Source organism: Natrix helvetica (assembly GCF_964273705.1).
Source record: "Natrix helvetica genome assembly, chromosome: 5".
Taxonomy (NCBI): domain Eukaryota; kingdom Metazoa; phylum Chordata; class Lepidosauria; order Squamata; family Natricidae; genus Natrix; species Natrix helvetica.
The window spans coordinates 146,851,680-146,863,349 of NC_138551.1; the positions used below are offsets into that span (position 1 = coordinate 146,851,680).

General features: G+C 42.9%; 1 protein-coding gene across 1 annotated transcript; it reads right to left on the reverse strand.

Annotated features, from left to right (window-relative positions):
* Window positions 1-1,537: 1,537 nt before the first annotated feature.
* On the reverse strand, window positions 1,538-7,116 carry RBP7 (retinol binding protein 7). The gene is made up of 4 exons (XM_081955522.1): window positions 6,949-7,116; window positions 3,810-3,988; window positions 2,723-2,824; window positions 1,538-1,796 (listed from the first exon to the last, which is right to left on the reverse strand). The coding sequence occupies exons 1-4, from the start codon at window positions 7,019-7,021 to the stop codon at window positions 1,746-1,748; spliced, it is 405 nt and encodes a 134-aa protein (XP_081811648.1). The 5' UTR covers window positions 7,022-7,116; the 3' UTR covers window positions 1,538-1,745.
* Between the last annotated feature and the right edge of the window lie 4,554 nt (window positions 7,117-11,670).

Sequence of the window (11,670 nt, forward strand, 5' to 3'; positions counted from 1 at the left end):
GCCGCTCCTCTCCGTAATCTCAAACCAAGCTGAATCCTACTGTAACGCGAGGCAGTAGGCGGGGCTTGTTGGGGCCTGCGCCATGGCAACAGGTGGAGGACCAGGAGCGGGGTGGGTGGGTAGTGGAGCCAAAATGGCGCCAAAATCAAAACCTGTTCAATTTAAATGGAGCTTGCGAGGCAGAGTTAAATGAAACCAATATAAAGTAGCAATAAAAGCATTAAAAAAAACAGCCAATTTCTTCTTGTGTCATGTAATCATTCATTTGCCATCAGGGTGAAGGGCACATTTCAAGAATAGCTTGACTCCCAGTTATTTGGGTCAACCCCTGAGATATTGGAAGACTGCTATCATGTCTCCCCTGGTCCTTCTTTGCATCAAGCTAGACCTACCCAATTCCTGCAACCGTTCTTCACATGTTTTAGTCTCCAGTCCCCTATCCAGCCTCCAGTCCCCCATCTGAATGGGGTATGTTTAGCTTAAGAGAAAGAAGGACTAGGGGAGACATGATAGCAGTGTTCCAATATCTCAGGGGTTGCCACAAAGAAGAGGGAGTCAAGCTATTTTCCAAGGCACCTGAGGGTAGAACAAGAAGCAATGGGTGGAAATTAATCAAGGAGAGAAGCAACTTAGAACTGAGGAGAAACTTTCTGACAGTTAGAACAATTAATCAGTGGAACAGAAGTTGCCTCCAGAAGTTGTGAATGCCCCAACACTGGAAGTCTTTAAGAAGATGTTGGATAGCCATTTGTCTGAAATGGTATAGGGTTTCCTGCCTAGGCAGGGGGTTGGACTAGAAGACCTCCAAGGTCCCTTCCAACTCTGCTATTGTATTGTACTGTATTTTATTGAATGTATGGTGTGAAGGTGAAGGAAAATATATTAAGTTACTCTCTTATAAAATGTTAAAAGGTTGTTTTTGTATTCCTTTACTATGTTAACGGTATAAGCTATTATATTCTTGCCTAAAATGTGTAATAAGTACTGGGCATTTCTTAAAAACACCAAATGTGTTCAGTGAACAGGACAAAATAACCTTTGTTATTCCAAGCGGTGTACAGGAGCAAGTTAGATAGGAAGCCATCTGCTCAGACGAAAAGCACCAGAAAAAAAGTCAAATAAGAGATATGGGGCCTCTCAAGAAATTGTCAAGTTGACCGTTTAGAATATGGGATGACGAAAGAAACGATGTAAATGAATGAGCAGGAAGGGGGGAGGAGTTTTTTAGGAGTAGCGTCTATAAAATGTATTGTTTGAATGCTACTCTTTGCTATCTCCTAGTACTCGTTCCACTTGGGAAGCGACTTGGAGGCAGTCTTTGCAAACGCTTTTTTACTTTTCTGTAAATAAACCTTCTTGAATTCTGAACCAGACTTGTCTCTGTGTTGTGAGGATTTAATAATTGGGTTTTTATCTCACAAAGGGATCAGCTTCAGGGCTCTCCCATCCGATCCAGCTGGACAGTCGTAAAAACACCCCCACTCCCCCCCAAAAAAAGACATTTTCGGACAAGCGAGTGGCATCATAAAGACTAAAAACTCTGAGCTGCATTGCCAATATGTTTAATGAAGTGACTTCGTAACCGCCACCTTTATTTGCTCTAGGAATCCTCAAGAGCATTTCCGAGAAGGAGAAAATGGAGAAAACACTGAAGTTTCCACGTTGTTGACTTGCAGTGAAAAGACGTCATGCTGCCTTGAAGGTGCCGTGCGCGGCTCATCTTTTGAAGAGTCCTGTTTTGAGTGTCACCCTCGCTTGAAAACCTGCGTGCTTGTCTGGCCTTCGCAACGGAGCTCCTACGCAGAAAGACAGCCAGAGAGTATTGAGGCCTCAGTGCTGGGGACCCAACCTCAAGCTAGTTTTAGCCAGGATGGGTTGTGGCATCTCAGGTCCAACCCACAATCCAGCTCACCTCCCCGCTTAACTAAAGTCCAAGTAGGATCAAAAACCCAGGCTCATTTCCCAGCCTTACATTAGCATCGAAACATCATTTGATTTACATTCCTCTGGCTTCCATTTTACATGACTTGGGATAGGTTCACAATTTGTCTGCAAGATGCTTCATTACGCTAATTTATGTTTAAGCATTATTGACAGAACAAGCCACAATTGCTTGGGTTTCAGACCACATGGGACACTGAGCTTGTCGATCAGAAAGGTTGGCAGTTTGGCAGTTCAAATCCCTAGCACCACATAACTGAGTGAGCTCCCGTGACTTGTCCCAGTTCGAAAGCACGTAAAAATGCAAGTAGGAAAATAGGAACCATCTTTGGTGGGAAGGTAACAGCGTTCCGTGGGCCTTTGGCATTGAGTCATGCCGGCCACATGACCACGGAGACGTCTTCGGACAGTGCTGGCTCTTCGGCTTTGAAACGGAGATGAGCACCGCCCCCTAGAGTCGGGAATGGCTAGCACATATGGCCGAGGGGAACCTTTGCCTTAGGTTTAAGCATTATTGACAGGACAAGTTACCATTGCTTGGGTTTAAGACAACGGAGCCACAGTTAAACTGGGCGAAAAAATTAGATTAATGCACGTTTTGTGTCCTGAGCTTGTGGGAAAAAAAATACTTGTAGTTTCTTCATGGAGATGCTTTTAGCTCAATGAGGTTCACGCGTGGAATATTTAAGAGGGCTGGATCTTTTCCCAACCCCGGGGTCCCTGAGAGCTGGCTATCATGATCTAGATCAATTCAAGTTAATCCACCCCAAACATTTCTTACCAAATACAGTTCGTCCCCTTCGATCCAATGCGACCACCCTCTGTTGTTCTTTTCTCCATTCTGGGTGCAGACAAGTTTATCATTGTCCCAAGACACCACACTCTGCATTGTAAAGAAAAGAAAAGAAAAATTAATGCTTCGTTTTAAAGTGCAACAAATTAAGTTTATTTTAAATGGCACGGATAGAGGCATTATAAACAGATTTCTAAAAATAACATTTTAGTCCACATTTTCTACCAATGAAAGCTTTTAAAAACTTTAAGCTGCCAGCATATTTTCAATTACTGGGCTAATGACTCTTTAAGAACTCTGGGTCAAAGCTAAGATGGACAAAGCCAATTCCTTCCCCTAAAAATAAAATCCAGGGAAAAAAGGGGCTTCAGTTTTATTTATATTTCATACTTCTTCATGGGGAAGACCAACTGATCCTATTAAAGCAGTTATTAATCTTAAATAAACTGCAGCCTTTTTGCAACGCAAATTAATGTGCTCATCAATATATTAAAGGAAGTAAAAAAAAAATAATTTGGTTTAGTATATGAAAAACTGGCTGGATACCCGTGCTTCGCTACGAAACCATGTGATCAGGCCAGCCCACAGGCCGGATGAGTCATGCACTGGACACACCCATATGAGGCAACTTGGCAGTTGGAACAGTTCCTTTCAGGTGGGGAGGGGGAGTAGAACGTCTAACTCCTTAGCATTGGCACGTGTTAGTATAATACTGTATAAGGAATATCGATGATCTGGTGGTCATTTCGAAAAATCCTTTCTTAGTGAGCACCCAGAAGCCAAGAGGAACATACGTGCCAAATTTCCACGTTTATAGGCAAAATTGCACGTGCACCGAACCAGCAATAATGCCGGCAGCAATCCACACCTGATATAGATGTTTACTATGATTTTGACAAGTCTCAGCATATACAACTCAGACCAAACATTGTTAATATCTACTTTCAAAAGCCCCAAGGAAAAAAAAGAGCTTTCGAAATGCACATGGAAACATTTAAAAATATGTCCAGTCAACGCTTACGGCCAAAGCTGTTCATTTAAAGTTTCGCACCAAAGTTCTGGATGGGTTACTTACTCTGCATTTTCGGTTGTCCAGTCCTTTGTTATCTTCATCAAACTCCTCTCCAATTTTGAACTCGACAAAATAGTTTCGAAAAGTGCTGGTCGTCCTGATAGTAAACGAATCCCCTTCCTGTTTGATGACCTTTTGGGGCTTCAACATGTTTGCTACCTTGCGGGTTGCAAAATCTATACCTTTGCCAGACACAAAAGTTACACGTGGGAGGTTAAACCATCAGCCATTACATATTGAGTGGCTTTCCCGGCTAAATGAATGCTAATTTCCTTGATTGTAGCCAGGTTAACATTAGGCATTTGTTTCATTCCAGTGCCTCAATACAAATCAGGCAGAATGAGTTGGAAAGGACCTTGGAGGTCTTCTAGTCCAACCCAAAGTAGTAGACCCTATAACATTTCAAATATAATATAGACATACCCAATTCCTGCAACCATTCTTCATATGTTTTAGCCTCAGGCGCCCTTAATCCTTCCTATTGCTCTTTCTCTGTGCTCTTTCCAGAGTCTTAACATCCTTTTTTATATTGGGGTGGCCAAAACTGAATTCCGAATTCCAAGTGTGGTCTTACTAAGGCTTTGTAAAGTGATACTAGAACTTAATGTGATCTTGATCCTTTCTAATGCAGCCTAGGATTTCATTGGCCTTTTTGGCTGCTGCAAACCTCAGATTTAAAGTTTAATTCAGAAATAAGGCACCTATTAGAGCTTACTCCAGAAAATGAGTTTGTACACACAAAAGAAAAAAGTGGGAAGACTAGGAAAGTTATTGCATAATTTTGCAGAGAGCAAAGTACATGGACTAAATTTAGGTCTATAAGGATATATATGTACTGAAGGAGTATATGAATCAATATGAATCAATATTGGCTATTTGCTTTTATTATGAATTGTTTTATGTTACTATATAATAGTTACAAATTAAACCAATATTTGCTGTTTGCTTCTGATGCGATATACTGCTAGAAATCATTAAGAATTAAGCTTTGTTATTGGCTTCTGCTTATATTATTGTATAATTGCATTATACAATTATATTATTGTATAATTCTGCTTATACTATTGCACCTGAGGGTAGAACAAGAAGCAATGGATGGAAACTAATCAAGGAGAGAAGCAACTTAGAACTGAGGAGAAACTTCCTGACAGTTAGAACAATTAATCAGTGGAACAGAAGTTGCCTCCAGAAGTGAATGCCCCAACACTGGAAGTCTTTAGGAAGATGTTGGATAGCTATTTGTCTGAAACGGTATAGGGTTTCCTGCCTAGGCAGGGGGTTGGACTAGAAGACCTCCAAGGTCCCTTCCAACTCTTGTGTTGTGTTGTGTTGTGTTGTGGTGTTGTGGTGTTGTGTTGTGGTGTTGTGTTGTTGTGTTGTGTTGTATTCTGTCAGAAATTAGTTGTTTTCTAGCCTAGCAAATTGTAACCTTAATACTGGATGGCATTACTGCAAATGTTATCTCACTGCTGCGTCTTGCTTCTATTCTTGCCTTCAAAGCTAGGCACGTTCTTGAAAACATAGAAGAGATTGTTACAAGGGAATATGAGGCCCCCTAGGTAAAGGAACCAAACTAGGGAGTTTTCCTGGCTCATAAATCCTTAAAGCATTCTGTCGAAAAACAACTTGGCAAAGGGGGGGCTGCCAGCCCCTACACAAGGTTATAGGAATCCTCCCCAGATAAGGTAGACAGAGACAGGAGCGTGAACAAAAGGACGCTTTAAAGATGGTAACAAATCTTTGTCACCGATTGGATAAACTTTCTTTCTATCTGCCTAAAATGTATACTTTCTTTCTCTTAAAATGTATATTTTCTCTTAAAATGTATATTTTGCCTAAAATGTATATTTTCTTTCTCTTAAAATGTATATTTTCTTTCTCTTTCTATCTGCCTAAAATGTATATTTTCTGAGCCTCTCTTGCAGGGTGTGGCTATTCCTTACATGCATTTGTATGTATTTGGGGGGGGGGGTATAGTTTTGTCACCCAGCTTTTGCTATGGCCATAAATAAAAGCTGATACTTTTTGCAAGCCTCGTCTTGACTCTCTTTGCCATTTCAGTGGCTCGGGGAAACTGCTGGAACCTTACAGTACATTGAATAAACCAAGATAAATCAAGTTAACCTTTGTTAAATGTTCTAGTACAGTTTGCCTATGGGTTAAGACCAGTGCTTCTCAAGCTTTTTCCTTTATTACCAAAACTATCTTTATTTAAATATCCCTGTTCTTATTTGTAGAGTTTATGTCATTACTAAAAAAAAAAAAAACCTATTTTCAATCAATTTGCATATTTTACCCAGGTTTCTACAGTTCTACTGAATGTAACATGATTAACCCTTATTCATGGCTCGACACAAGAATGCAAAAAGACCAGTACGGTTTATTCAACAAGCCAGTTTAAATATGGGGTAATATGGGGAATTTAGCCATGGGCAACCACAAGAAATCGTGTCTAAGGCTAAACTATTTAAGCATTTGAAAATGAATCGGAGGCAATGCTCAAAACATAAAGAACAAATATTTTGCTCCTTGCCTACATCTGTGCCAACCAAATAAAAGAAAAAAAACAGTGCAAATTCTGGGTTAAATCTTGTAATTTAAATTTAACCCTGTAATTTAAAAGGGGGCATGCATAAACTTACCAGTGTGCCTATGTGCCTGTCCTATTTGTATTCATTTCTTTCATATTTATCCATGTTTATATTTATACCTGCTAGCTTGTATGTGTTTGACAAACTAATAAATAAAAATACAAATTAACCACCTGTCCTACTGTCCCCATCTATCTGTATTCATTTCTTTCCTTTATATCCCAGGTTTATATTTATACCTATCTTGTACGTATTTGACAAATAAATAAAAAATACAAATTAACCACCTGTCCTACTGTCCCCATCCATTTGTATTCATTTCTTTCCTTTATATCTCAGGTTTATATTTATACCTATCTTGTACGTGTCTGACAAACTAATAAATACAAATACAAATTAACCACCTAGCAGGAAAACAAAAACAAAGATTCACAGGCATAGCTTTGTCTCTGGTATAAAAGGAAGGGGTGCAGTCACCAAATAAGCATCTCGGGGGAAGAAGAAAAAGGAGAGAAGAGTTCAACCAAGGAATGGTAAAATTCTGTACTTGCCTAAAGCTAACATATAGCCTTCGAAATTCTCAGACCGGACAAGATTCCAGGTACCGTTAAAGTCCACAGGCATGGCTTGAAGAGAGGGAGCACCTGAGATAAACACAAACTTTAGAAGGTCTAAGGATTCAAATGAGGACTTCTAATTTCCCCCATGCCTTCTTTAAATAAGGGGAAGCAGGAAGGACTTACAATAGGAGGTGGGATCTCTAGCAGCTGGGCCTCCAGAGGATAAAGTTCAGAACAGCTGTAATCCAGGGTGCAGAGCCAAAGTAACTGTTTCATGAGTCACAGACAGACGAACATTAAGTCTCGTTGGAGTTTATTTAAAGCTCCATAAAGCTCCATATAGATAAGGAGCAAAACTGATGTCGGTAAGCGAGATAGTTGATAAGAAAGTTTTGCCCCGTTTTAAGACCTTCCTTGCCTCCCTTGTTAAGTGAAGTTAACTGCAGCTAGTAAGTTAGTAACACGGTTGTTAAGTCAAGGTTGCAAAAGGAGATCACGTGAGCCCGGGACACTGCGACCGTCATAAATACAAGTCAAGAGTCCAAATTCTGAGGATGTGATAATGGGAAATACAACAATGGCCGTCTTGGGATGCGGTGGCTCAGTGGCTAAGACGGTGAGCTTGTCGATCAGAAAGGTCAGCAGTTCGGAGGTTCGAATCCCTAGCGCCACATAATGGAGCGAGCTCCCATGACTTCTCCCAGCTTCTGCCAACCTAGCCGTTCGAAAGCATGTAAAAAATGCAAGTAGAAAAATAGGAACCATCTTTGGTGGGAAAGGAACAGCGTTCTGTGCACCTTCGGGAGTTGAGTCATGCCGGCCACCTGACCACGGAGACGTCTTTGGACAGCGCTGGCTCTTTGGCTTTGAAACGGAGATGAGCACCGCCCCCTAGAGTCGGGAATGACTAGCACATAGGTGCGAGGGGAACCTTTACCTTACAATGGTCGTAAGAGTGGGAAATGGTCATCAATTATTTTTTTCCGTGCCGTTGTAACTTTAAACAATCACTAAATGAACGGTTGTCTGTACTGAAGGTTATAAATTCTCTCTCTCTGGGGTGTCATTAGAGGAATATATTTTCCTCTAATGCAGGGGTGTCAAACTCGATTTCATTGAGGGCCACATCAGGGCTGTATTTGAACTCGGAGGGCTGGGGCAGCATGGCCAGCTCAACATCACTCGTGTCGGGGGCATCCGTGGCGGCACAAGTGCTCTGCCAGCTAAAACAGGATCCCGAGCTCTGTTTTGGGCTGCAGCAACCTCCTGCAATCCTCTGCCAGGGAAAAGAGAGATTGGAAGGGCCGCATGTCGCCTCTATGAGCTCCGTTTACAGCTGCGACAGCCTCCTGCAACCCTCTGCCAGCGAAAACAGCTCAGGAGGGCCACATGTGGCCAGTCCTTCGCTGTTTCCAGGACGGCAGTCCGGATGCAGCCCCCGGGCCTTGAGTTTGACACCCCCGGGTTAGATGCTTCCCAAAGATACAATGAGAAAGAGGTTGTTGGACTTCGTAAAGCAATGATCAAGGACAGAGGTCAGTGTGACCTTCTACACACTGTGCATCGTAAGTCAATTTTGTTGCCTAAAGGGGGATGAAGCCACATGCAACCGCTAACCTCTGCTCGGGAATGCACGGCTGCCAAACTTTGCTATCAGTCTCTCTCCCACTCTCTCTCTCTCCCCCCAGAGATTTTTTAAATCTGTGGGCGTAAAAGAGATTTCCTCTCACTTAAGCACGTTCCTCCTCTCTTTATATTGTTCTAGAGGATCTGGAAACATCTGCAATACTACTTTGTGGTCAGTGAACTCTTAACCACATTTCTGCAAACCATCCTTGGGGCTGCCAACCCAAATTGCTTCCTTGTCTTTTGTGTTTCGCTGTTCTCTCCCCTCGCGGTGTTAACCCAACGTGAACAATGGGGTGGCACCGTCCGCTCTCGTTTCAGGAGCTCATGCTGGGCAATTAATCACATTTTAACTGCCTTCCCAGCTCTTTCTAACCGCCATGAGTCCAAACACAACCCTGATCGAGAGAGGAACAGAAACCGGGCTCGGACAAAGCCACAACTTACCACATAAATCGTAATTTTGTGGCTGCCTCACACGCGCTGCTACAAATCTTGTTTTATCTATCACAGCTGGCTTCCTTCATTTGATTTGAGCCAAGAGACATTGGGATTCAGTGATCTTGGTCTCAGCTTTAGGTAAACAGGTACCGTGTTTCCTTGAAAATAAGACAGGATCTTATTTTTGTCAGGTTTCTGAAAGATGCTCCAATTAATTCATGAGCCTCGAGCCAAGTTTCAAAAGAAAACCAATCATTTATTAGGAGCACCATTTTGGCAAGACCTTATTGCAGTCAGATCTGAGCCTCATTTGAATTATAGTTGAACTTTACCCGTTCCCTCCCTCCCCTCAGTCTGTGTCATAAATCACATTCCCCAATGAGGTGCACCCCTCCCAAGCCTGCTGTAGTGAGATCCGACTCTAGCCAAAAGTATGCATGGAATGCGCTCCCCCCTTCCTCACCATGGCAACCTTATGAGTTGACAATTTTGTTCCCCCCCCCCAATAAGCGCTTGGCTTTATTTTGGGGTGGGATCTTATTTTTGTGACATAGGAGGCGGTGAGCGTGGTCACCACATGGCTGCTGCTATGTTGCAATATTTTCGGGGAGGGCTTATTTTCAGGGGCGGGCTTATTTTAGCGCATGCGCTCAAAAGCCCAATTGGGCTTATTATCCGGGGAGGGTCTTATTTTCAGGGAAACAGAGTAGTCCTCGACCGACGATCACAACGGAGCCCAAAGTTCCTGTTGCAAAGTGAGACAGCTGTTAAGGGAGTTTTGCCCCTGTTTTACGACCTTTCTTGCCAGAGTAATTAAGTGAACCGCTGCAATCAAATTAGTAACGTAGTGGATAAGCGAATCTCGTTTCCCCAAGGACTCTGCTGGTCAGAAAGTCGCAAAATGTGATCGAGTGACCCCGGGACATTGCGACTGTCATAAATAGGAGTCGGTTGCCCAGCGTCTGAATTTTGATCACGGGATCATGGCGATGTTGCAATGGTCGCTAAGTGTGAACAGTGGTCACAAGTCCCTTTTCTCAGTGCTGTTGTAACAGTCAAGTTAACGGTTGTAAGCCGAGAGCTACCGGCACCCCCAAAAAAGTATGAGAAGCAGTTCTTCCAGGGTGCTAGAATAGTTTTCTTTTTATTGGACCCAACCTGAACGAGATTAACAGAGTTGGAAGGGACCTTATAGGTCATCTAATCCAATCCCCCAGTCAAGCAGGAGAACCTACATAGTCCAGGGGTGGATTCAGCTAGTTCTACATCTGGTACATTTGTCTGGAACGGTATAGGGTTTCCTGCCTAGGCAGGGGGTTGGACTAGAAGACCTCCAAGGTCCCTTCCAACTCTACTATTGTATTGTATTGTATTGTATTGTATTGGTTCGTCGAACCGGTAGTTGCAAGGACTGGCGGGCCTGCCCACACCTCCCCTCCCTTCCCAAGAGTGTCCACGCGGCCCGTTTTGGATGCCAGGCACCGTATTTTTCAGACTATAAGACGCACCAAAATTTGGAAGAGGTAAATTTTTTAAAAAAACGATTTTGCACTCTGCAGACCTCGCAAACCCTCTGCATGCCACATTTTTTTTGTGAAAAACGGGGTGTGCAGAGAGTTTGAGAGGCCTGCAAAGTGCTCCTGGGGGCTGGGAGTGGGGGAGCAAAAACAAGCAAAGAACGGTCCATTTTTGTGCGAAAACGGGCTCATTTTTTGCAAAAAACAAGGGCATGCATAGCCTTTAGGAGGCTTGTAGACTGCTCCTAGGGGCTGGGGGAGGGCAAAAATGAGCAAAAAACGCCTTATTTTTTTGCCCCCCCCCCAAAAAAAAGACATACATAGCCTTTAGGAGGCTTATAGAGTGTTCCTGGGGACTTGAGGGGGGGCTAAAAATGAGCAAAAAACGGCCCTTTAGTTCGCTCAAGTTTGCCCTCCCCAGTCCCCAGGAGCACTTTGCAGGCCTCCCAAACCCTCTGCACGTCCATTTTTGTGAAGGGGTTTCAGACGACCAAAAATGCTGTGTTCAGTGTATAAGACGCACCCAGATTTTCACGGTTTTTGGAGGTGGGGTGGGGGGAAAGGTGTGTCTTATACTCTCAAAAATACCTTAAGCGCAGGGCCTGAGTGGAGGCTCTGAGAGGGCGAAATATGACCATGATTTCAGGCCATTTTTCAGGCCGTCTTCAGGCCGACGTAACTTTTCGCGGAGTTAAAACTGAAATGAGACCCAACCGCCAGCACAGTCGGTCTTCAACGTTATTTTGACCCAAGTGAAATATTCAGGGCCAGCCCTAAGCTAAGGGCCGCTTTGCAATCCCTGCGAAAAAGACCAACACTGATTTGATTTCTGATTTACATTTCACCACGTTTATTATTATTTTGCCCATCCACATGACGGAGAAGGGTAAGTGTTGATTTTGTGGTACATTCGCCTTGTGATTTTGTTATCGAGTCCAGGGTTTAAAGTATACACGCACAGACACATTTTTACAGCAGCATTATGATTTTTTTAAGGGTAGGTTGTGTAGGGGGAAGCAAAGTGCAGTTCTGCGTTAAAACCCATGTGCGTAAAAGGACTCTTTTTTTTTTTATTAATAGCTAAAACATGAAAAAAAATACCAAACATTTCCAAGGAAAACATCATAGA

Excerpts from the sequence above, each read along its gene's own strand:
- RBP7 (XM_081955522.1), bottom strand. The coding sequence starts at position 7,021 with ATGCCTGTGGACTTTAACGGTACCTGGAATCTTGTCCGGTCTGAGAAT. Across the intron at positions 3,989-6,948 it reads AGGCTATATGTTAGCTTTAG|GTATAGATTTTGCAACCCGC; the intron begins GCAAGTACAGAA and ends TGTCTGGCAAAG. Across the intron at positions 1,797-2,722 it reads AAGGGGACGAACTGTATTTG|GAGCTCCGTTGCGAAGGCCA; the intron begins GTAAGAAATGTT and ends CTTTCTGCGTAG.